At 38.2% G+C, this 25778-nt stretch overlaps 2 protein-coding genes across 6 annotated transcripts in view; one reads left to right on the top strand and one right to left on the bottom strand.

The window, feature by feature from the left end:
• Nucleotides 1–4442: 4442 nt before the first annotated feature.
• Nucleotides 4443–25778, bottom strand: part of RTF2 (replication termination factor 2) — a 29689-nt gene continuing 8353 nt past the window's right edge. Inside the window, exons 6-9 of the mRNA XM_030502714.1 lie at nt 13083–13196; nt 9928–9982; nt 9752–9844; nt 4443–7287 (exon numbers count right to left, since the gene is read on the bottom strand). Coding sequence (XP_030358574.1) covers nt 7103–7287; nt 9752–9844; nt 9928–9982; nt 13083–13196 — 447 coding nt within the window. The 3' untranslated portion in view covers nt 4443–7102. The remainder of the gene's footprint in view (nt 7288–9751; nt 9845–9927; nt 9983–13082; nt 13197–25778) is intronic.
• LOC115615060 (beta-1,3-galactosyl-O-glycosyl-glycoprotein beta-1,6-N-acetylglucosaminyltransferase 7-like) lies at nt 16042–24408 on the top strand. 5 transcript variants are annotated; one of them, XM_030502710.1, is made up of 7 exons: nt 16531–16578; nt 16841–16951; nt 19460–19587; nt 20051–20145; nt 20912–21943; nt 22975–23070; nt 23810–24396. In XM_030502710.1, exons 5-7 carry the CDS (start codon nt 20968–20970, stop codon nt 24034–24036), a joined length of 1299 nt encoding a protein of 432 aa, XP_030358570.1. In that variant the 5' UTR covers nt 16531–16578; nt 16841–16951; nt 19460–19587; nt 20051–20145; nt 20912–20967; the 3' UTR covers nt 24037–24396. The 5 variants fall into 5 exon arrangements, 4 of the variants coding, with proteins under 4 accessions (XP_030358572.1, XP_030358571.1, XP_030358573.1 ...); XR_003993938.1 differs by having other exon boundaries at nt 16042–16951; nt 20912–22068; nt 22646–23070; nt 23810–24408; XM_030502712.1 differs by lacking the exon at nt 20051–20145 and having other exon boundaries at nt 16042–16951.

The following is a 25778-nucleotide window of genomic DNA, read 5'->3' on the forward strand; positions in this document are numbered from 1 at the left end:
GCTTGGACAGACAATGCAGTTTTAATGACTGAGTTTTCATCTTTGTTAGTTTAATTTATTGGTCTCAGTCAGATCCTAGCAGGGAAGAGGAGGGCCAGCTTCAAAGGACAGTGATGGACTTACTAAAAATACATGTAATCAGGTTAGGAATACCACTTTCTCACAAGTAACATACAATGCAAAGCCTGACTGGCAGCTGATGCTTGAACAGCCAGGATGGGAGCTGGGACATGGCACTTGGCATTGGATGGGAAGGGGAATCGATGAGGATGAGAAGAGCATATGCAGGTATTGCCGCTGGCCTGGCCAGTGCTAATAATCATTGCCATTCATAAGCATAAGAGAGGCAAGTATTCCCACCCCCACCCCCCCACTGCCATTTAAAAAGTATCTGACCTAATTATTACTATCCCTGTTGTGTAAATTCAGCACTTTGTCAGTCTGAATAAATGTACATTAGCTTTAACATGAGTTAAACAAGTTTAAACAATGAAGGAAGCTTTGTGAAGCTCCCTTGCTTTTTAACTTATTTGACACCACACTAAAGAGCCCATTTAGACTAAAGAGTTCAGCACATTTTGGGACCCATTAAATACCCAGGTTGAGACTAGATATTCCCTTTTTCTTTTCTTAATTTGTCCTGCCTTGTTGCTAAAGTCAGCATAATTGAGCAATAAGCTGCTTTGCATTTCTTTAGCTTTGTAGGCAAGTTGGAAAAAGCTACACCCATCCCATTCCACACAGCCCTTTCCATGCTAATACAGACATTCCCACTTATCACTGCAAAGTGGATACTCAGTGATTCTTCAGAATTACTTTTAATTAAAAAAGAGGAAACTCATGGCATAAAAATGTGACATCCATTAGGAAAACTTACACTATCAAATTGTTTCTATTTTAGGCTAACAACATATTTCTTCCCAGAGTCAGCCTTTGACAGCCCACAGAAAAGCATTCCTTGTCTTCAATTTACAAATTACACTGTACCCTGATAGGGACACCTTCCATCCTCCAGACGTAATAATTAAGTCTTAAGAGATTCTCATACAGGGGAGGAGATAACTTATATGGGAGAAGGGAGGGAAAGATTGGCCATCTGTCCAAGATCACCAAAGGAAGAAGGGAAACAACTTCTTACCAGTAGCATGAAAGAGACTGAACATTTTGAACAAGCTCCCCAGAGAAGCTGTGGCTGCCCCATCCCTGGCAGTGTTCAAGGCCAAGTTGGACGAGGCTTGGAGCAACCTGCTCTAGTGGAAGGTGTCCCTGCCCATGACAGGGGGTTGGAACTGGATGAGCTTTAAGCTCCCTTCAAACCCAAACCAGTCTGTGATTCTATGATATGTTCTCCACTGCGGATACAACTCTGCTCTTTAAAAACTGCCACACAGGGAGGAAAATAAATAAATAAAGCACACAGTGACAAGTTATGAGCCTACCCTGACTCAAACTGCCACCAAATTCAGGACACGGCCTGGAAGATAGAGAATGTTCAGCTGTGAGGCAGCCTGTCTGGCTGCGTAACAGCAGCAAATTAGCACCAGAGAGCAAACAGGGCTGCAAAACCAGAGCATCCGTCACCCAGACCATTCCCTATTCCCTGCTCTCCTGATCATCATCAAGCAAAGCTCTGTCTGATTCCTGTAGGCAGTGGAAAAGGGGTGGCAAATGAGAAGGAACAAAGGGAAAACTGGGTGGAAGAAGCAGTAGTGCAACCTGACAGACAAATGCTCTACAAGGGGAAGGGGTTGTTTTTCACCAACTCGCACTCTTAACTTTTGAGAAAACCTCTTGGAGATATCACAAGTACCACACAAGGGTTGAGTTCTGCTGGATGGGTTACAAAGAGCTGGTAGGGCAACATTTTAAAATGAGAATTTCATTTTACTCAATGTCATAACGAAATCGGCTCTTCCTTAAAAAAAGATCTGTGGTCAATCTGCAAATTGAATTCTGTCACTGACCTGTAAGAGATATTTTAATCCACATGAAGTTAAATGCTTGACAAAACCACAGCTACGAAATTGTTAGCAGTACCTCCACAGTAACTGGGCGGTTGGATGGATATTTAGATTTAAATCCTGGCTTACAGGCAGAATTCCCGTCAGTTGCAGATGGATTAGGATTCCATCCCTCTTGCTCATTTTGAAAGTTGGTAAAGTTTAAAATGCAGAAAAAAACCCAACCCAATTATAATTTCTAGCTGTCAAGAAGGAATTATATCAGTTCCATCTTACAGAAGGAAATCTGCGCTGTCTAGCAGTAATCAGTTCCATATTTGTGAAGCCTTCCAACAAAACACTTCTTGTCTATGATTTGTATTCATCTTGGACACATTGATTTCAGACCCTCTGTGGATTGTGATGTATAAACAGCCCTTTTATTTTTAAATGCAACTAAGAAACTATTTGGCAGGGTCACTGCAGTTCTGAATCTGGAGCAAAATATACCAACTGCAACTGGCATCTGGGCTGCGAAGCAAGCAAGACAGGACACTTAAAGACAGTTGTGTTCATTCAGTTCAGCTAAGAATAGGACATTAATAGAAATATTTTAATGTTTAAAGCGAATGTTAAGCTTTTCTTGGGTCAATTTCACAGGCATGTGATGATCTCATGGCATGGACCTTGGAAACTGAAGCCGAGAGGTTCCGAGAGTCCAATAAAATTTCCCAACCATGTGAGCAAATGACATGCATTTTCCCACCATACACCTCCCAAACTCTATTCCCATTAGAGAGAAGATAGTTCTACGATTACTTCTAAAAAAAAGAAATAGTCCCGGGAAATAAAATTTCACATATACTGACAGAACAAACTCTGTCCTTTGAAGCTTACTATTCATTATCTACAGTTTTATCCGCAGGATGTCACAATTTGAGTCTTTCCAGAAAAGATACTACATGTTCCTCCTCTTCAAAAGTCTTCCCGACGGCTGTTGGGGTACTGCTTTTTGTCTGAAGGATTTTAGTCTAATTTTCTAGAGATTCAGGGCTGCTACTTGTACCAGCAATGTTATAAAAGACTGTTTAATTTCAACTAATATTTTCAGAGATGTAATACCCTTGAAGACACACTGGTTTTAGAGGTCTTGTGGAAATAAATGGCTGGAGAGATGAGGCCTTCAACAGCAATGTCCTTACAGAGGGACAGGCTGCAGAGCTCAGCGCTATCCACCAGCAGGCTGATCAGCACATACCTCCAGCCTAAATGCTAGTAAAAACACACTGGGCAGAGCTGACGGTACTAGAACATGGTGAGGCCAGGAGATGTGCAAAGAATGGAGGTTAGGGAGGGAAGGAGGGAAGTCATCTGTTACTGCAGTGTGCAGGAGCCAGGGAAAAGCAATCTGCCCCAAACCCACCTTTGTCAGCTTCAGAACGTTCATCATGCAAGGTTTAGTGCTTACTGTCCTCTGCAAAGGCAAAAAGCCATAGCACCAGCACCTCTGTTTCTCTTCACAGGTCAGCCCATGGTGCAGGAGAGCACAAGGTGGTTTGTCCGCTGCAGGAGGGCATTGAGGCTGCTCCACCACACCTGAGGCTACAGGTGCTGTGATGGACCACTGAGGAAAAGGAGAAAGGGTAGTTTTTGGATACGTCATGGAGCAACATGAATCTCACATCTGATTTGGCGTAAGTAGGGAACAAAGCTGTAGCAGTGAACATGGACAGCAGGCTGACTTGGCTAAGTGTGAATGTGTGAACACCCTCACATTGTCAGATTGAGAGGTACCAATACCAGAAGGACTGAACGCTCAGCAAGTGTGCAGCACAACAGGCAGTTCACAGGACTGTAACAGGATATATGGCTGTACAGTATACACCCATCATTTGATTACTGGGCTATGTGAAGGAAGTTGTTCAATTTCAGTCCAGTTCCCAGTGGGCAGGTTCCACATCACACACACACACAAAAATCCCCCTATTATACAATTGACACTAATTGGATCCTTTTTAAGCTCTTCAGAAGGGAAGCCAAGGCTTGAACATCATGGAAACAGAATTAACTGTTCTGCGAACTCCCCAGAACAGAGACACATGGATGCAATGCTGTGGGAGACTTATGTGGCATCTCAGAAAATATAGGTTTCAGATTCTAAGACTTTCGCAGTCTTCAACTTTCACCAACATTCAAATTCACCTATATTAAAAGAAAATTAAATTGCCCTCCCCCACAAAAAGCAAACCACAACAAAGCAAACATCCTCCAGCAAACTATTTGCTTGAATCTATTAAAACTTGCCAAGTCAACGTTCCAGTCTCAACGGCCTGGCTGAGCCTGCCAACAACAGAAGTGTCAGTTTTTTGCTCCTCTATTTTACATTAACAAAAGTCAACTGTGGCAATGAATTGCATTACATGCCAACAATATATCACATTCCTTCACAGCTGGTTTTTGTAAAGGGAAGGAAAAGACCTCAGTAGTCACTGACAACACTTCTATAAACCATAAACATTTTAAGAACTCCATCTGCATTCAGGATGGCAAACTCCCAAACAAAATCCTATCCAAGTGGCAGAGCACGAACTACCAATTCCAGTTAATAAACCCAAGCATGAATGAGCAATCCATACATTAACCAAATTATGCTAGTCATGAACTTATTTTAATAGATGAGCCAGTCAGACTGAAAGAAAGAAATCAGTATTATTTCCTGCCCCAACGAGCAGGAAAGCCTGTTCCCAAGTCAGCAGGCTGGACTTTGCCTAACACATTATCAAGAAAAGGGAAACAGAACTGCATATTACGTTGTGTCGTATTCTTTAACAAAGTAATAGCTTGATCACAAGAATTAAGTTAATTCCTCTTAGGATTTACAACTGATTTAAATAGAAGAATAATGCATTCCTATAAAGCACTAATAGGACTAACACATATTGTCAAAACAGAATTAGACTGCAAATGAAGGCCTTACTATAGTATATCTTTTAGTGTAGTAATTTCATTATCTGCAACTAACAACTAATAAAGGTTAATAATGAAGTGGAAAAGAATACAGAACAAGGAGAACAAAGCTGATTATTAGACATGCACACAAAGCGTGACTGAGTGCTTCCTGGAAGCTTGAGTAAACCTCAAACTGTTTGATGTGATATATATAGGCATTCCCATCTTTGGAAACCAAAACTGCTTACCACCATATACATTCTGCAACAAGCCAATTTTTAATTATACCTATCAAAATAATAATAAAATCCTAGCAGTTTCATTCAACACACCTGAATCATGGAGACCACCTACACAACTGTAAACACAGCATTTGAATCTCTAATTCACTATTGCCAATTAGAAATGGGGACAGTTTTAAACATAAATTATGAGGATAATTAATTATTTTCACACACAGAGGTAACAATGTAACATCATGCAGTGGTTTTACAAGCCTCCTACTTTCTGCATTTCTATTCTGGTTAGTTTGTGCCAAGATTATAAAAGCATATTTTAATAGAGGAAGAGAGGAAGGTGAAAAGGTTCCATTCCTTCCTCTGGTCATTTCATGTCGGTATTATTGGATTCAAATATTCAGCTGCTATGGAATTGCTATGGAACATTAACATTTTAAAAGAATTCCTGTCTTTGGAAAATAGCTAAGAATACAAGGGGCAAAGGAAAGCCCATAAAAGTTATTCTGTTGTAGCACTGACCAAATAAGCACTTGTCTATCAGTTCAACTGAACATGAAGCACTATGGTCACACAACAAGAGCAAGTTTTATTTAAATCAACATCACAGGGATCAAAAGCATAAATATAAAAGCAAAACTGAGTGAGTACTACACTTAGCATCTTCCTGTAACAAGCAGTCATTGTTTCCTGGTAAGAGTTTTATGTCAGAAAATAAACCAACGTGTCCTACAGATATGAAAACAGCACATTTCAGTTGCCCGCAAAGTGCAAGAGAAATGTTTGCAAAAGCTAACCCAGCCTGGCAGGGTTCCCTCCATCAGTCACCAGTGGATTTGACTCCTCTGACACTGGTGCCCACTTGTTTCCCCCTAAAAAGCCAGTTAAGATCTGCCTGTTCCTGTGCTGTCACCACTCATTTCTCTCTCACCCTGTGCAAATGCTTGTATTTTCATGTAAGCTGTCAAATTCAAAATGGCAAATTGCTTCTCAGAGTTACACAGAACCTTACTGTTTCAGCAGAAAAGTAAGGAAACTCATACTTTTGTTCCATTGTATTCTGATCCTCTGAAAAAAGAAAGCTCAGACCTGATAATTCTAACTTTAAAACAGACACCCAAAAAGAAAACCCCCAAAACCTTTCTGGGGAAAACCCAGCCTTTGCTATCGCAGGCTCATCTTTATAGATAACGATTTACAAGGGAATACTTTGTTATTAAAAACAGCTTACAATAAAATGTACAAGAAGAATGCTGTACAAACATTTTCATTATTATCCTTTCATGTATTCCATCAAAAGGGAAATTACTTGAAAATACTTACAGAACCTTTAAGAAACATATACTAGTTCTACCAAGTTAGGTGTCAGAAAGTTCAAAAAAATGTGCATTTCTGTACTAATACATTGAAAACTATGATTATAGTTGCAGCAAATATCAAATATAAGGCAGAAATTGTTTCCTGTGAGGGTGGCGAGAAACAGGTTGCCCGGAGAAGTTGTTCAAGGCCTGGCTGAGCTGGGCTTTGAGCAACCTGGTCTAGAGACAAAGACGTTCCTGCCTGTGGCAGGCGGTGGGAACTGGACGATCTTTAAGGTCCCTTCCAATCCAAATCATTCCTTGATTCTGTGATAATAGCAGAGGACAGTAGGCAGATCCTCCTCCTCTCACTCCTACTACTGAGGACACTAGCTACTGTAAGAATGACAGCATCCAACTGGGAGAAGAAAAATTTATGTGCAGACAACCCATTTTAGAATAAGGTCTGCTGATACAACATGGATTCTGGTGATCTATTTCTTATTTAACAGAAGTTGCAACTAAAAGAAGTTTGTTAGTTATCCGTAAGTTTATAAACAGTTTACAAACTGAGTAATCCCAGATAACATCAGATTACAACAAAAGTTCTCTATCAGTTACAGAAAAAGCCTTAGGGAAGAAAAGCAATAATGAAGGTTACAATCAGGCTCATCATTTTTCAGAAGCAGTATGCTGTGTGAGTAACCCAATTGGAACACTCTTCCTTTGAACGTTTGGCTGAGCTGTGCGATGTAAAAATAGATTTGTATGCCTCAGACTTCTCTTCACTGTCTGCAATGGATCTCTTCGTAGTAGTAGTAGAAGCCTTATTGACTTTTCCTGGGACAGATGAATTTCCATTATCTGATAAAGAAAAAGGAGTAGAATGAAGCAGGCTTAAAAGCTTACAACTGATAAAAGTATTTAAGTAACGATGGAAAAAAGTATTAAAAAATAATACGTACAGAGATTAAGTATATACATTTTTCAGGGCTATTGCAAATACACTCCATAACTGTACTCAACAGCAAACATGTTCACAGCGTTTAGAATTTATGCTCGAAATGCATTTAGAAATCTTGGAGAGGGAGGAATTCTTCCCTACTTGTGTAAATCCCTTGCACGGTAATTCAGTATTGACATTTATTCCTCCACGTGAAAAATGCCTCTGAACTGTCGTCTTAAGAAACATGAAAGTATTCCACCACCCTGAAGTATTGCTTAGACATTAGCTATCAAATGACAAAAGCTAGACTTGCGACATACTGTCCTCAGGGAATCTATCTCCTCCCTTTATTCTTTGCAGAGTCATTTATGATCAATAACAATGGTCTGCATAATTTTATATTTGGGATAGGAAAATGCCCATCTCTCTGTTTCTGATACAATCTCTCTCAGTGTATTATATCTATTGCTACAACCTCCCCCAAACCTCTTTCTTAACAAATATTTAATCTTCTCCAAAGTTGAAGGACAGTATTTTAAAAAGAACATGCCATCTCTCGCACAAAGAAATGAATACATAAAAGTCTGCAGAAACTCAACATATTTACTTCAACTTTGGCACAACAGCATGTAAAGAGCTAGCAGGAAGCCTGTCTGAAAACACACTTATCTCTGATTTCTGCATGCAGTCATAGGAATTGTATACGCAATTCTGAATCATCATAGATCAGACCCTTTTTATTTTTGGAGAATGCCGCTTTTAATGTCACCAACAGTTGTCTGGAAAGAATTACCAAATACTGGATTTGAAAGAATGAATATTCATGCTGCAAGTCCAGAAACCTTAGGGTGCCATATTCACAAATTAATTCCTATGCTACTGGCATTCCTCAATTCGCAGATTTTCCTTTATTTTTCCTCTCTCCTCTTAACCTCTTGCTGGTCAATATAACTGCTGCCAAAAACATAAACCAATGTCCTGACATTTCAAAAGGTGTACTTTTTCTTTTATACTCTTGGAAGACAAAGATACATAAACTATTATTAGAATTACTAGGTTTCTAAATATCCAAGAGCAATTATGATAATCTGGAATGCAACATTCTTAGAAGTCTATCCTTTTTAAGAACCGACAGAAGGGGGCAAGTAAGGCATTTCTGATGGAAATTCCCCCAGCTTCTCACATAGTTTATCTATAGTTCATTGTTTAAATATTCTCAGATTCTTCAAATTGAAATTTTCTTTGGCTGTTATGTACATGATGGAATACTCCACACGGAAACCTCATACTGACTTTAAAAATGTACCCATTCCAATAGTTCTGTATGAAAACGTTGAACACATTAAATGACATAATATATGTAATATCATTGAGAGAGGGCACCATCCTTTGGACTACAGGACTGTTGAGTTTACTCATAGCTATGAGGTGCCATAGGTCCATCAGTACACCCCAAAGTTACATTCCACTGCAAATTGACAGCTAAAACGGAGGACTAAAAGTCAAGCCGTCAGCTTGGGATAATTTAATACATTTCATTAAAATACACTGCCATAACAGATTTTTTGACCACTCGTACTTCAGGAAAACTACCAATTCTCCTCACGCTACCTCCTAGCTAATAAAACAGATATACCAAACCCTCGACTGTATTACTGTGTGAGTAAGAATCTCTAATCTCATTCATTCAAGTTGGTTCCCACCAATTTAAAGCAATATTGGAATGACATAAACAAGAAGATCTGGCTGGTTTCACAGTGGAAAAAAAAAATACACTGTGGTGAAAAGTATTTATTATTTTTATTAGTTATCTGCATCACTACAGCACTTGCCAGTCACAATCATGAGCAGAGACCATGTTAGGACTGTAACAAGCAGTCAGTCCCTACTCTGTGAATTATTTACTCAGAGTATAGGATGGATGACAGACAGCAGCTGGGACAAAGGCAAACTGTGTAGAATAAGGAAAACCAGACAAACAGAAGCCCTTATACACTTTCTGTAGAGTCAGTGTTGTAGATTTCACAGATTTTAAAGCAAAGCTGTAAGAAAGATTTAAATTGAGTACAGTTTCTATTGAACAAGGAGATTTTGCATGCTCACGAGGCAACTTCCTACTCTCGCTTGGACAGGCACACTTTCAGGACAGGCTTTTGAAAGAGGGGGTTCTTTGAAAAACTGAGCCATGACAGCATGGCTCCCTTCAAGACAGGAGTTGACCCTTTATTACTGAGAAAGATAAAAAATAAAAGAAGCAAGAGGGTAGCTTCTCGAGCTATGGTACAGAATGGCCAGAGAAGGATCTCTCCTGCAATATTTTTTTTCAAAGCAGAACTATTTTTTTCCCAGATTTTTCAAATTTAGATTAAAGAAGAAACTAACCTGAACTTTTGGTGAAGATAATCTGCCTCTTTTCCCCAGAGCTGGAATTGATACAGTCCTTTCCATTCTTAGCCCTTGATGGACCTGGAGAATCTATGAAGAAAAAAAAAAAAAGGAAATCATCAATCTGCTTCACAACTGAGAAGGCACCACAGAATCTGGAGCTGTGACCTTACCTTCAGTGGTATCTTGCTGAGAAGCTGATTCTTCTGACTTGCATTTCTTTGATTTCTGAAACAACACAAACAGAAATCTGGTAATGTACCGAAAAGATATACAATTCCAAACTTGTATTTGATAGACACACAACTTCAGTTGTTACATTGTTATGTCTTGCACATGGGAATTCTTCCTTCCACCATACTGATCCACACTTTTGATATTATTTCTATATGAAAAAATAACCACCTTAGGAACCTTGAAGTTACCTTAAAGAATATTGTGCAGGCCAAAACTAAACTGTCTGGATACAGTATTTTGGTTCGTATGTTTTGCTGGGGAGGGTGAGTGTTACCATTATGATAATCTGATACTCTGAACCCACATGGCAGGACAGTAAATTGCGCAACATTAAACAGAATAGTTAACTGGAAACAACAACATAAGAACGACACGGAGCTGTTGGAGCAAGTCCAGAGGAGGGCCACGAGGATGATCAGGAGCTGGAGCACCTCCCGTATGAAGACGGCCTGAGAAAGTTGGGGCTGTTCAGCCTGGAGAAGAGAAGCTGCGGGGAGACCTCATAGCAGCCTTCCAGCATCTGAAGGGGGCCTACAAGGATGCTGGGGAGGGACTCTTCATTAGGGACTGTAGTGGTAGGACTGCTTGGGAAGATGCAAAAAGTTATTCTAAAATTTTTAAAAGCATCTGTGGACCAGATTTTCCAAGTTAATCTATATTTGTCCAGATTAAAACACACAAAACCCCAAACAACAGCAACAAGAATCCCATTAATAGCTTTGATGACATAAATGCCAAGCTGAAAAAGAAAGCTGTATTAAAGCAGTCATTGGCACTGTTATTACAAAAGATGACTGTATACATTCAGAATGGTGTACGTATTTCAAGAAAGCTACACAAACTCAAAGAAAATAAATAAATTTAAATGTGTTATAAAAATTAGGAGAACCTATGCTGCCAAGAATATAGTTAATGCTAGAAGGAAAAAAATGCTCTACCACACGTTGCTGCAAAGCTTAGCCAGAAGGTGGTGGCAGAGGGTTGTTATTCTAAAAAGCGAACTCCTGGTCCTCCAGCGCACATGAAAAACCTCTTTTCAGAGTGCTTTACAAAGAAAAGTTACCTTCAGTAGCTGGCATCTGAATTATGAGATGCTTTTAAATATATGTATGCATATATATTATATAGAAGTAATATATATTATATTTCATTATGAGATGACATAGTTGAGCTTGAATAAATTTTTTACACTACTGCAAGCTGTGCCTTCCTTATAATTTGTGTCATGAGTATGAATAAAAGGAGTTTGTACTTCATGCTCCAAATACAGCTGGTTCCCTTAGGCTGCTCTCCTTGCTGAAAGAAGCAATCGAGGAAGATAACTGAACAGCAGTGCCAACAGACCCAAAACTAGAAACTGTCTTCCAATATCAGGACTGGAGCTCACAGATCTTGGATTAAAGTGAATGGTGCCAGTGACAGCAGAGAAGACTGGTTCTAGATGCAAAAACATCAGCTTGCGCAGCAAGGCACAACAGAATTGCAAAAAATCACAGGAACTTGAAGATGAAATGCAAGAGGCCTGCCGAGAGATTTGCAAATACTGTACCTGCCTGTACCGTAAGTCTCCACTGAACAACACAAAAAATATCTGCTTATTCATCCAAGGCATATAGAGCCCCAAGACCAAAGTATGATTTCCTTTTGTCTATCACCATGAGTGACTGTGCCAACACTGTAAAAGATAACTGGACACCACACTTACATGGTACTTCTTTGTTGCGCATAAGCTTTGTTCCAGCTTTCAGACTATTCCAAATTACTTGAACCAAAGCTATAGTGCTTTGTTAGGGCTACCTTCCTAATGAAAATTGAGTGCAATCAACCACTGCTTTGGGGGCTGATTACTCATCTACTGAGATCTCCAATATTCTATCATCAAATTATCTGTAAAATTCTTTCAAACATTTAATTAGAAAGTACTGGGGAAAAAAAAACCCACAAACATCTGAAGAGACAGCATGAGATTTACAGTACTGCTTTTATGCCAAAAGCTATAGGATGCTAAATAGAGAGGCTATAAACACAGAGGAAAAAGAATAGCAAGATTTCTATGGATAAGCATTCTTTTGTTGTATTGCTCAGGCCTGGGCTGTATTGATGTATAAAGACTCTATGATGAGAAGGAATTATGTGCTCACAGGAAAGTAAACAAGTATTCGTTTCAAAACGATCTAGGAAAACATTTGTATGCCATCTAATCCTACAGGTGGGCAAAATCAAGTGCAGAAATAGGGGTGAGATGACCAACCTCCATCTAAAGTCTCCATGGCTGAAAGTGTCAGATTCATGCTCTTGAGATTCAACCAAACCTGTCTGCGCTCTGGACCGAGTCAACACTGAAGTTTTTGCTTGCTCTGTCATCCTTCAGAGTAGCAATGCCAGTTCAGAAAAACACAGCAATGTTGAAAAAAGTCCCTTACACAGAACTTTCATTTGACAGTACAGTACCACAAAACAACTACTGCTTCACAGAGTAGTATACAGTAGAGCATTGAGGAGATTGGCAACTTTATTTCCATGGCATTTTGCCTCATCAGATTGAAACCAAAAATAAATGCAAAGACCTCAACATTGTGGTAGGAAGTAGCATCACCAGTAATCACCCAGGACTGTAAGAACCACAAAGCATGTAAAAATTTCTTAACAGTGGTCTTACAGAATCAGACCAGGAATGAACATACCCCAGTATTGTTTCTGACACTGGCCTCAGAGGATACTTTGAGATCAAAAAACTAATAACCTGCCATCAGGTTAAGATTTTGCTCATTACTAGAATTAACTAATACAAGCTCTCTTTGTTTCAAGAAAGACCTGAAGTATAGCTGGCATTGAATTCTGCCATCTTCAGAGCACTACACACTGCTTGCTAGTAAAAAGACAGTTTCAGTACATACAACTTCAATAAGCTATTAGCAAAATACGCACACAGTCCCATTACTTTTAAAAGTAGCACTGAAGTACAACACAGCTCACTGAGTAAACCCTTCCATCTGCATAAAGGTTAGCAAAGCTATGCAACCTAAGAGCAGATTGCATTACAGGCAAGAATTCTTTCAATTTTGTTTTAAACAACATATAAAAATATTACCTTTTCTAATTTACTTTTAAGTCTTCTATCCTCCATCCTTTTCTTCAATACTTTCACATCTTCTTTATTGCCATTAAGGATAATCACATCTTCCTCTTGAAAGGGAACACCACACTTCAAGGTTAAAAAAAAAAAAGGACAAAACTAGTATTATTTTTAAGGTCTGTATGCTGGCTAACCTTTGTTAGAATTAATACTGTGTTTAAACTCTCCAAGGAGATCTCCAGCCCTTCCACTTGCCGCTGTGTTTTTTCTGATAGTTCTTTCTGTTTTAATACAGTCTAACACATCTTCTCACTTAAACATCCAAGGGAAAATCTCAGCTGATTTTACCACAGAGCAAAATAATAGCAATTGACACAGAGCAAAATAATAGCAATTGACAGCACTGATCTTGAAAAGTAGAATAAATACTCATCTTACTAGTGAATTGTGAACTTTTGATAACCAATTTAAAAGCAGCTCACATATCAATCTGCACAGCAAATTCTATAAGAAAAATATATAAGAAAATATTTTGTTCTTCTCCAAAGCCCTATTCCATTAATAACGAAAATTGCATATTTATTTCATTATCAGTCACAACACTTTTAACTATTATTTTTTTCTTTAAAGGAAAGGTCCCATTCCATCCGTGGGTTCCTTGTCTTACTAGCATTAAATGTACAGTGACTAGATTAAACAAAGTAGTCCTAACTACAATCTACTCAATTTTCTGAACCCCATAGGTAAAACCAAAACACTAAAGTACTTCGACATAATTTTTTAGTTATGAATGCATTTCATGAAGACCTAAGTGTTATGCCATGGATTTGTCTTTCAACTTCTCAACACGAGGAACAACAACTGATAGGAGCAGTTTCTTTACGCTGACTAGGAACAATGCCAAAGGTGTTATTCCCCTACATGCAGAGCAGAGAGCACGAGGGAATTTTTCTCCCCAACAGCTAGGCAGCAAAACCTGTTTTGTTTGGATTTTTTTTATATTTTAAAAATTTTTTTTTAAATTACTCTGGGGATGAAAAGGGGTCATAAAAGCAGCATTAATCATTAAGCCAGCCTTGCCATCTCACTGTCATTCATCTGATCTATTAAACTCTGCCAAGTTTCAAAGTGTATTTATAATTAATCTGGATAACGCATGTAATGTGGTTCATGTAATTCCCCATTTGCTTTCTGGTTGAAGACAGAAATGTTTCACTATGCACATTTTCAATCAGTTGGTGAAGCCAGTACATTGACTATAATGTTCTCTAAGATCTCAATTTCTTTTCTTTTTTTTTTTCTTTTTTGTTATTTTGTTAAATCCAGAAGCTTTCTGTTAATCTGGACGATTAGTTAATAATCCTGCCTCTGTCATTGCTCTTCTGTTTTCTAAACAAAGGTTTGCAGTAGGAATTAAACAAATCAAAGGACATATGGACAGTACTTTGACTGCAGTCTGCGGTGATAAACACATTTATTTAAATGAACACATTCGTTTAAAAATTTGAACACAAGTGGTCAGTTTTGCAAATTTAGAAAGATTGTTCCTTCAGGTTAAAGTCTTCTGGGGTATATGTTTGATATCACAGGGTCTCCCTTGCTGTACCTTGTTTATATTGGGACATTAGCAATATATGAAGGTACTTGCTGTAGTTCCTTGATGTTTTTGTAGCACCCTGAATAGAAGATATTTCTAAATGAGACTGAACTTGGAAACTACTCAGGAATGGACAAAAGCATGAGACAAGCAGCTTGCAGATCTGAACGCAAGATTCGATCTGTAATTGAAGAAGAGTGGGATGTTATCTGAAGGAGATGCTGAACAAGCAGCAAGGTTTTTGTCTAAAAGGCCTTCCAGAGTCCAATTCTAAAAGTGCATTCAAAATTGTTTATATCTAAATGGCTTAACAGGCTCACATCATGGAATTAAAGGCTGTGCAAACATGATCAAAAAGTCTTCAAAGTATGACAGTCATAAATTTACGTACCCTACATATTTCATGTGTATATACATACACACACAATGTCAACTTAAAAAAAAAAGTAAACAGAAAACAACCCAAAGATGTAAAATTATAAGATTAAAAGTATTATGAGCTGTAAAAGACATATTAGCTTTGATATAAATATAATCTTTTAAACTTAAACTAGCAAAAGAGATAGCTAAATTACTTTTTCAAATAATGAAGACCTAAATTTCAAGTCATTTCAATCTGGTAGGATAGTTTCTTATCTTTTAGAGAATAAAACATGAAACTTTTTTTAGCAATAATGAAATCTTAGTTTAAGATGATTTCCTGAATTCTAAAGGTTACATTTGCTTCTTAAGTTTCAGCTATATAAGACAATAATTGTACCTTATTTCTTGAGGTAAACTACTTTTGACAGTGAACTTAGGGTTTTTTGGTACAGCATCTAAGAGGTAGTTCCATCCATGACTACCCCAGTCTTAATACAAATAAACAGGCAAGTATGTTTTCATATCTAGATGTTTACAGTAGTGTAATATTTGACAAACACAATTTTTGACATTGGCACCCTACTCAGACATACAATGGGTCTAACAGTAAATGATAACTTGGGAGAAGAGAAGGCTGCGTGGAGACCTCACAGCAGCCTTCCGTATCTGAAGGGGGCCTACAAGGATGCTGCGGAGGGAGTCTTCATTACGGACTGCAGTGGTAGGACAAGGGGTAATGGCTTCAAACTTAAGCAGGGGAACTTTAGATTAGCTATAAGGAAGAAGTTCTTTATCATGAGGGTGGTGAGGCACTGGAATGGCTTGCCCAAGGAAGTTGTAAATGCTCTATTCTGGGCAGTGTTCAAGGCCAGGCTGGGTGACGTGGTTTAGTGCGAGATGTCCCTGCCCATGGCAAGGGGGTTGGAACTAGATGATCTTAAGGTCCTTTCCAACCCTAACTATTCTATGATTCTATTACTGGAAAGTCTCCTACATACTAATTCACAAAACGCAAACTTTCACGCAGCAGTTGTAGCACCTACTACAAAAACACTGTCCAAGCAGAAGCCTCTATTCACAGACCTTCCCTTTGAGTCAATGATAATTTTGTAACTGCCACACCTGCAGCTGTGCCTTAATTTACTTTGAGGTTTTCTCTCTATTTTTGACCAACATGCCATTTTTATCAGAACATGTCCAAAATACACCAGCCTTCTTACTTGTTTTCAGAACCCCAAACCTTCCCAATTCCAGTAAATGTCAGATGCTAACTTTTCACTTATTAAAAGTCTTTCACTTATCAAAAATCTTTATAAAAAGTAGTATTATTCTGTTTCAGAATGAGGTATCTCATTTATCTTTTAAGCTTCCAACTACTAGAAATGACCAGAGGCATTTCTTTGCTATACTTATTTGCTGCAAACTGGAAAGTTTCAGCAGGCAAACAGTTAAGAACTGGGGGGAGGAGGAGGAGGAGGAGAGGGTTGTTTCTTTCCCGGTTCTCATCAGCCAGCATGCTCAGTTAGCAGTGCAGAGGTTAAAGCCTCTGAGGTAAGGCAATATTATTTATAATCATCAGCAATGTACTCTACATACTTGAAAGTCTGATTTCGGTCCTTTAAAGGCTGTCAGAGAAAGAGTGGAAACAGAATTTAGAGAAGCTCAAGTTTTCACTCATTACTGTGAAGCAGAGGACATTTCTGAAGCCAAACAGCATTACTGCAGAATAAATATGCTAAGCACTGCGGGAAGCCAGATGAAGCCCTAAATGAAAACATTCCCGTTAATGTTTAACCCCTTTCACTTACACCAGATCTCCACACAAGCGACAGAATGAAGAATGCTGACTGACTTCTGCTGAAGGACAATGGGACTCTCTATTTATTCTTATGATGCTGCCGTCTCCTGGCTAATTTCATACAAGGTAAGACTGGATAAATTAGATTGTAGGGCTTCAGGTTTTTACTATTCCTTTATCAAAACACATTTTTATTTTTGTAAAGTGACAAATATTTTCACTTCAGAAATATTTAATTCTTATATTTATAGAAATATTTAATTATTTCACTTAAAATAACTCTGCCATAAGGTTAATATTTTGTTTCTTTTTTACTTTGTCATAGAGGTACTGTATGATGGAGGTCATTACTACTGCTGCTGTTTGCATTATAAAAATCACAATACTTAGGCATACTTGTTATGCTCTGTTCAACTTCATTTTTTTACAGCCCTCTAACTCAAGGGTTTAAATAGCTTTCATAGTATTTGCTTGGAATTGTTATAAAGTCAAATACACAAGAAAAAAAAAAAAAATGACAGGAAAAACCTCTATAAATCTGTTGAGTGTGTATCAGTAAACACCAATACAGTATTTTTAAGGAAGAATAATGTTAAATTTCCAAGGCAGTGTTAATTAGGTTTGATGAAGAAATTTTGTTTTACTTGATATGTCACAACACAGAAGCAGACTCAGCAACTTCCCCAGTCTGAAGCAAAAAAGCAAAGTAAAAAGCAGTTAAAAGCACTGATTTTTAACATTTAGTTTTTAAAGGACTGAATTAGTATTCACTTGTTCGTAAAATGTCTACGCTAATGCCTGCATGAACCCCTTTCAGACAAAAAACAGACATAAAATATTTGGGAAGGAGGAGTTAATACCTTTTAACCATTTCATTAAAAGATGATGTATTCCCAAATTGTTTGGTTCACTGAATTATGAAGTTATACAAACTATATTTTAATCTAAGCTTTAATATTAAGCAAATACAAAGCTTACATTTTAATCTAAGCTTTAATATTAAGCAAATACAAAGAGTACAGACAAAATAGAATATTTACAGGTGAAATGATACAGTCCAAAGCACTATGGCAGGAAGAAACTGTGTATTATAAAATGATTCGTTACTGTGAATTGCAGAGCAAAGTACATAGCTAATGGGGTCTGGATTAACTGAGATGATATTTCACGGGCTTCTTTTCAGGCATAAACGTAATTCCATTTTTCTCCAGTTTACCTTTTTAATTGAGATGGAAAAGCTTCAGCTTACAACAACAATTTTCTGTTAAGTAATATCAATAACAGCAACCACGAAGTTGCTTGAAAATCCCTACAGTGTCAAACACTACTCTCAGCACTTCTAAAAATTAAGACAACTTCATCCTCCAGATTTAGAAAATGTCTGTAACATAGAAAAGGTTGAGTTTCAGAGAGATTCTGATAACAATAAATACCTATAATGGCACTCTTGCATAATAAAACTAAAAGGCAAGATAGTCACAGACTGGGTTACGTCTGGACAGTGGATCTTCTCAACAGTATGACATCTTGCTCTTCAAGGGCAGGAGGAAATACAGTAGTGTAGTCCTTGACAGGAGACAATAGCACAGGGGCTGGAGGATTCTTCTAAGTGGCAAATTTCACATGCAACAGGACTAACAGCGCCAATTCTAGCTCTAGATCTGGTAAAATCCTAACAGAAAGCCAGCGCTTTCATTCTATAATATATCGTGAGGATAAAAGATGCCACGTTCTGTTCTCTTAGGCAAGGCTTCATCATCTAGTCATTCCTCAGAAACATATTAACAGTGGAGAAGGAATTATTTCTTCTTACCTGATAACGGGGTGTCTGTGTACTTTCATGCTGCCATATAAAACACAGCTTCTTGACGCCTCATGGTTCAATAGGAAAAATCCATAATAAACACTTAACAACCTGAAACATCCCTGGAAGCTATTGTCTGAAGGGTAATAAAAATCTAAATGTATGACACAAACAGCTTGATTCCCCAGGGAACTATCCTTTGCAACCTGTCCACAAAGATGTATTTAAGGAAAAAACCTGATGAGCATGCTCACCATCTATATCATCATGTATAGATGTTCCATATTCTAAGCAGGTATAAAGTCCCAGATATTTCTACAGCTGCCCAGTGCCTTCAGTGTAATTTTTATGTCCAGAATGAACCTTCCTTGTGACATACCATAGGGATCTCATCACATTCATGAATTCAGAGCAATCTCAATGCTCCTCCTGTAATTAGTTTTTCTGACTCCAGGTCCATAAAAATCTGTGCTTCCCTAACAGACACTCCCTCTCCCCAACTTCTGCTGCTGGGTACGTAACAGCCCATATGCAAATCTGTCCTCGGCTCTGGCAGTCAGCTGGTAGCAGGCTGCAGCACTGGCGTACTTCATTTTTACTGCAAACCCCTGGCTTCCACCTTTTGGTGGCATTCCTTTTCTCCTCCTTTCTGCACAATACTGAAAGGTTGACATGGATTTGATTTACTGAAGCTTTTCTTCAAATGGATCAAAGACTCACATCAAGCTTGTTTACTCAGTAAACGCATCCCTTGGGAGCCATGAAGAAAAATATATTCTTCTGGGACCTGATTTCCTGATGTTTTTCTTTGGCCTACTCATCCAACACAGACTGACGAGCACTGCTGGTAGAACATACAGGCAAAATTGATGAACCTTCCACCTAACATACAACTCCACTTTCTGGAACGCTAAGTGGAAAAGAGGCATTCTTCCAGCATGAAATCCAGTGCATACCAGTAAGGACAATTAAATAAATACATTCTTTCCCAACAGCCTAATAAGATTTTAAAATTGTGGTAATATAGAGTATCCATTCTCTTGGTTCAAACTCTATTCTTAATGCTTTTAAAACTCTATGCCTCATTTCTACTACTTAAACTACAATGCTGTCTCTATTTTCAAGTTTCTAAGACTGATGTATACTGAGTTTTCATTAAAAGAATTATCTTCTTCTTTCTAATTAAAACCCTAGAGCTTTCTAACCACAACAGCATTCTTTATAAACAAAGATTGTTCTCTCTCCCTATGTAAAACCAAGTATGTTGTGATGTTGACAGCTGCAAAGCATGAAATATTTACAGGTGAAATACAAATTTTATTAAACAAATTCATTGAATAAAGGAAACTAATTTCTTAATTTAACTCTTATGATTAACGATAGTCAACGGACCCTTCCTCCACCCCTGGTATTTTCTCTAGGAAGTTCTATACCAAATGCTTCAAGGATAAAGCCTCCATGTAATTGCTGTGGGATTCAGGTCTGCTGCACTCTCATTCTTCTGACTTTCAATAAGGTAAACAGGAGAAAAAAAATCACAATGGAAAAACTCCTGTGCCTATACTGATGTAAATTAGTTATCTCAACGCTAACCCTGGCAGTGATGTACTTATCTCTGGATATGCACATATGCTAAAAATAAGAAATGATTGTCTGCATGTTCTGTTTTCCAAAGCACTAATATAAAGATGTCAGAGAAAAAAAAAAAAATCTCTCAAAGAGTTAGAAACATTTGCTGCCTGCATAACGATAAAACCCAGTGTATTTTGTGGATTACGTTTTAGTCTCTTCCTTTGGTTTGTTTAATAAATTTTCTGCTGATTTCATTTACTTAATTCTGGTCCTCTGGGAGAACTTAAGGTTTCCTAGGCCTTCAGGAAATCTCAGCAGCAGCCGTCCCCAGCACACAGTGTTCACACATCTGCCCTATTCTAAAGCTAGACCTTGACCAACCCACGGCACCGGACTCGCCTACTGACACATACACGGCCTCAGAGGAGAAGGTTGTATCCAATGGGTTAGCCCTCCTTGATCAACTAATGAAGCATAAAAAGCCATTTTGAGTTCTTTGGATAATTTTGTTTGTCCTAGAAAGACTGCTTTATGGCTGTGCAAGTACCATATCCAAGGGCTGAGTACACTGCAGCATGAGCAAGCGCACAGAGAGTTCCTCCTAGTGACTGGAAAGAGTAATCTCAACATTTAGATACATCACTAACATGTCATCTATTAATAAATTATAAAAGGTTCTCTCCCTCTTTCTATCTCATTTTTCCTTTCAGATAACCTGAACACTTAATTCAACTACAATGAGAAGACAGTATCTGGAAAATAAAAGATGAACCCACTTGATGCAACAAAATCAGGATTTTTACTGTGCATTGCTGTCTGCATGTTCATCTACACTTTCATCTACCTAAAGGATACAGTTTCTGAAGAGCCAAATGAACAAAAATTTAATGTAAATATAGCAGAGTGTGGTTTTTACCCAGATGAGCTTTGTTCAGCTCTTTTTGTGGGGAAAACTGCTGCCTTTAAAATTGGAAACTCTTGTCAGAATACCTACCAACCTAAAACACTCAGCTGCGTTCAGACTTCGTGCAACTGCTCCATGGTTTTGAAGACTCTGCATTTTATCACAAGACCGCTGTCAGATGAAGAAGGGAATTTCTCCTTGGCATACATTATTACAATTCACAAGGAGCTGGAAATGTTTGTAAAGCTGCTAAGAGCTATTTATATGCCTCAGAATATTTACTGCATACATGTTGATGAAAAGTCACCACAGGATTACAAAGCTGCTGTACAAAACATCGTCAATTGTTTTGAAAATATTTTTATTTCCTCAAAAAGAGAAAATGTTGTTTATGCAGGATTTTCAAGATTACAAGCTGATATTAACTGCATGAAAGATCTAGTTCATTCCAAAATTCAGTGGAATTATGTTATTAATCTATGCGGTCAAGATTATCCCATTAAAACAAACAAAGACATTATACAATACATCAAAAGTAAATGGAATGGTAAAAATATGACTCCTGGGGTAGTCCAACCACTTCATATGAAACACAGGACACAGATTAGTTACAAGGAGTATGTACATTCTGGAATGTCATATGTGTATCCAACAAAGAATATAAAAGCTAAACCTCCATATAATTTGACTATATATTTTGGTAGTGCCTACTACATACTCACTAAAGAATTTGTAGAGTTTACATTGACTGATGCACGTGCAAAAGATTTGCTTGAATGGTCAAGAGACACATACAGCCCGGATGAACACTACTGGGTCACACTGAATCGTTTAAATGGTAAGATGAATGTTATATCTACTATGTATAATCCCTGGAGCAACAGCATTGTAAGGCCTCTGATATGGAGAGCTAGTGAGCTCCAATTCAGAGCTTTAGAACACTGCTTAACTGAGTCACATTGCATAAACATTGTCCTGGGTTCAGCTATAGCAGTCATTTTTCTCCTTCTTAGTAGCTGGTGCAGTGCTGTGTTTTTTAACTTTCAGCCTGGGAACAACGCTGATAACACCGACGATTTTAGTTCTTGCTAAGTAATGTTTACTCCGACCAAGGACTTTCTCAGTCTCATGCTCTGCCAGGGAGGAGGGGAAGCCGGGAAGAAGCAGAGACAGGACACCTGACCCAAACTGGCCAAAGGGGTATTCCATACCATGGCACGTCATGCCCAGTATATAAACTGGGGGGAGTTACCCGGAAGGCCAGATTGCTGCTTGGGTCGGGCTGGGTATTAGTCGGCACGTGGTGAGCAATTGTATCCTCTCCCCTTGTTATTCCACTAATCATTATTATCATTGGTGGTAGCAGCAGTGGTTTGTATTATACCTTAGTTACCGGGCTGCTCTTATCTCAACCCGTGGGAGTTACATTCTTCCGATTCTCCTCCCCATCGCTTCAGGAGCGGAGGGAGGAAGAAAGGGGGAGAGTGAGCGAGCGGCTGCGTGGTTCCGAGTTACCGGCTGGGCTCAAACCATGACAAACATAAACATGGTAATTTCTTCAGCCTTGATGCTGCCCTTTCAAAAAGTCACATCTGACAGCCAAGAAACAAAATCTGATTCCAGAAAAGTATTACTTAAGGTGCAGACCGTTAACTAGAATAATGTTGATTAAAAAGGAAGGGTTTTTTGTTAGGTGAAAGCTCATGCTCTCAAGGAATTAAAATTAATAAAACTGAGAACAATACCTGTTCATATGATGCAAACATCTGTAAATAAATACTGAACATGACTACAGTTAAGTCTTCAGCAGTGAGAATTTTCCCTCTAATAAGTGGAAAGAAATCTTATCAGAACCTTATGTTTTTAAAGATGCTCCAGGGGCTACACCACATGCAGACTGGGAAGGAAACATACGAGCCATTAAATGGAGAGATCAAGAAGGAACCGTACACAAAGGCTGCAAAGGTAATGTGAATTTTGGTAATGAACTCAAATTTGACTCACTGACCAGCATTAACGGCAAATTACACATTATGCTTTAAATTAGCTATTACATGTGCCTCACTGGTCACATATAAATTATTTTGGAAGTATCAAATAAAACTGAAAGCCACCTTACTCCACTGTATCCAATCTAAATAGCTTCTGACATATTCTTGCAAAGACTGTCATAGTATCCATATACAGACAACTTTTTTTCAACCTTCGATTACCAATGCATTAACTTGACTGACCAGTTTTCAGTGAAGGATAGGGGTTTTCCTGACAGGCATGTTTGTCACACGTTTTCATCAACACTGGGCTAAATCTTCTTCAGTTTGAACAATAATAAGAAAGAATAGTGCTGAGCACATGCAAAACCACAAAATGTTTAACTGTCTCAACTCGGCACAGTGAAGTACTGTGTGGTTAAACAGGTATCCAAATAGAAGTAGATAAGAACGTCAGCATGTCCAACTACGAAACACAATATTAAGCAGAGCAACACGTCAGTGAAGCAGCTGGTGGTAACGTACCCATTTGTGTAAAATACAAAACCAAACCCTTGCCTCTATGTTTAAGATCTCGCGTTATCCTACAGATATATTTTAGGGATGGCCTATGTGAAATCAAAAAGTAAGTTTTGTTAATAACACTACAGAGCAATGCTGCTATTCTGTTCAGCTTTCTGCTGCTTTCAGATAACTTCAATTTGTCTTTGCAGGTCATTACATCAGAGACATTTGTGTCTACGGACTAGGGGATTTGCAGTGGATTATAGAGTCGCCTCATCTGTTTGCCAACAAATTTGAGCCTGCAACATACCCACTTGTTGTGGACTGCTTAGAGAGACGCTACAGGCTTAAAGTACTGCACCAGGCAGAAGTCCCCATTGAAGATCACTGGCGTTTTCAGGAAGAGAACTACTTCAACATGAAGCTGAATGTTTGAGCTAACTAACACCTGAACAAGTGTTCAAAATACTGACAGAAATGTTAACATTCTTAGCCATAGACTTCACTCTGTGCATTATAGCATGAGGATAAGTACACTACTGTACTACCAGCTTGCCAGTGAAATAAACAGTTATTTATTACAGTAAGATAAACAGCCACAACTAATGGGTTAATTCTCAAAGAAAATGACATGTCTAAATCTGTAATTTACTAAAGACAAGGGAGAAGTTCATAATCTTTTAAGTGACTTATTTAACTGGAAAAATGTGTGTTCCTTGTGTCCTTAGCAAAAAAAGGACTAACCAATATGAAAATAATAAAATGGATGCAAGACTGAACAAAGATAAAATGAAAAGCACAAGTTAAAGTCATGTCTATTGTATGTATTATGAAATAGATTATTTTTAATAATGAAGTTCACACTAAAATTTCAGAGCTTGTAGATAAGCAAGTGACAACCACTTTCAGACACAGTCCATTTCACTGAGGATTTTTTGTTGGTTTGTGTCTCTCTCTCCCCTCCCTTTTCTTTTTTCCATGGCCAGCTGCATCTCTAATTTCATTGTGTAGCATGGCAACATCACTCCTGCCCTAGTCAGGCTTTCCTCCTAATTTAAAGGGGGTGTGTGCCAGGAACAGTAGTAGAGATCCTGCAATTGTTTAAGTTCCTGTTTCTGAAGCTCTGCAGGGGTTTAGGGCAAGTAGACATGGGAAAGCTGAGGCCAGGGAACAAAGGAAAACGGAGTGAAAGCCATCTTTCAACCCGGTGTACCTGAGGGAAATGAAACTTCCCTGACCTTGCAACAGTCTGCAACAATTGGAGATAACACCTAGCAGCAACTGGGACAAGCATTTCGTTTCCCAAACCCTCGGCAGACCAAATGTAGCACTCGCTGGTCTATCCTAAGGAAGTGCCTTTCAATACACAAAACCAATACACAACACGCAAAACCAGGAACAGTAACAAACAGGGATGAGCCCTTTTCCAGGCAAGAGTTGCTCCTGCCTCTTCAAGACTCTTAAAGACACCAAACCAAAAAGATTAGGGAATATAAGGAAACAGAGAGGATATAGGTGGTAGTCTTTTCTACAATATGACAACTCTTCCACAGGATTAAAAGTCTTACAAGACCGTCTGTACACCCTGACTCCAAAGGTCTTTAGTTTAGAGATACTGACAGAAAGAGACTAGGAGAAACCTGAATTGTGAGAAGTTGTTTCAAACTGTTCATCTACCTTTACAAGTATTTTGGCAAGAATGCAGATGGAAGTATCATTCCAGCAAATCCAAATAAACTACTAGTTATTTTGCTTGAACTCTGATGGCAACGAATAAAATATAGCCTGTTACTTATAAGCTCACTTGATTAGAAAATACAAGTTATTAATAAATGTCTAGGAGCAATTTAAATGTAAGCTTCAACATGCACCCAAAATATCAGTCAATTTTTACAAGAAAACTGACTTACAGATCAAGCATTTTTCCAAAAAAATCAAATTAATCAACAAATAACCCAACAATAGAACATGAAAGTTTCTTACTACAAACTTATTCCCAGGTTCCTGGAACTGTACTGCTCATTTTCCCACATGAATTTCCCAGAAACATAAATTTCTTTCAAATGAACTTTAACCTAAAGAAAGACCATCTGGTCTTTCTATTTATCTAGAATAAATAAATCTAGTTAGTTACAAAAACTTACAAACTCAACCCAAAGGCCTGTACTCAGTTTCATG

Source organism: Strigops habroptila, chromosome 13 (assembly GCF_004027225.2).
Source record: "Strigops habroptila isolate Jane chromosome 13, bStrHab1.2.pri, whole genome shotgun sequence".
In the NCBI taxonomy this organism is placed as follows: domain Eukaryota; kingdom Metazoa; phylum Chordata; class Aves; order Psittaciformes; family Psittacidae; genus Strigops; species Strigops habroptila.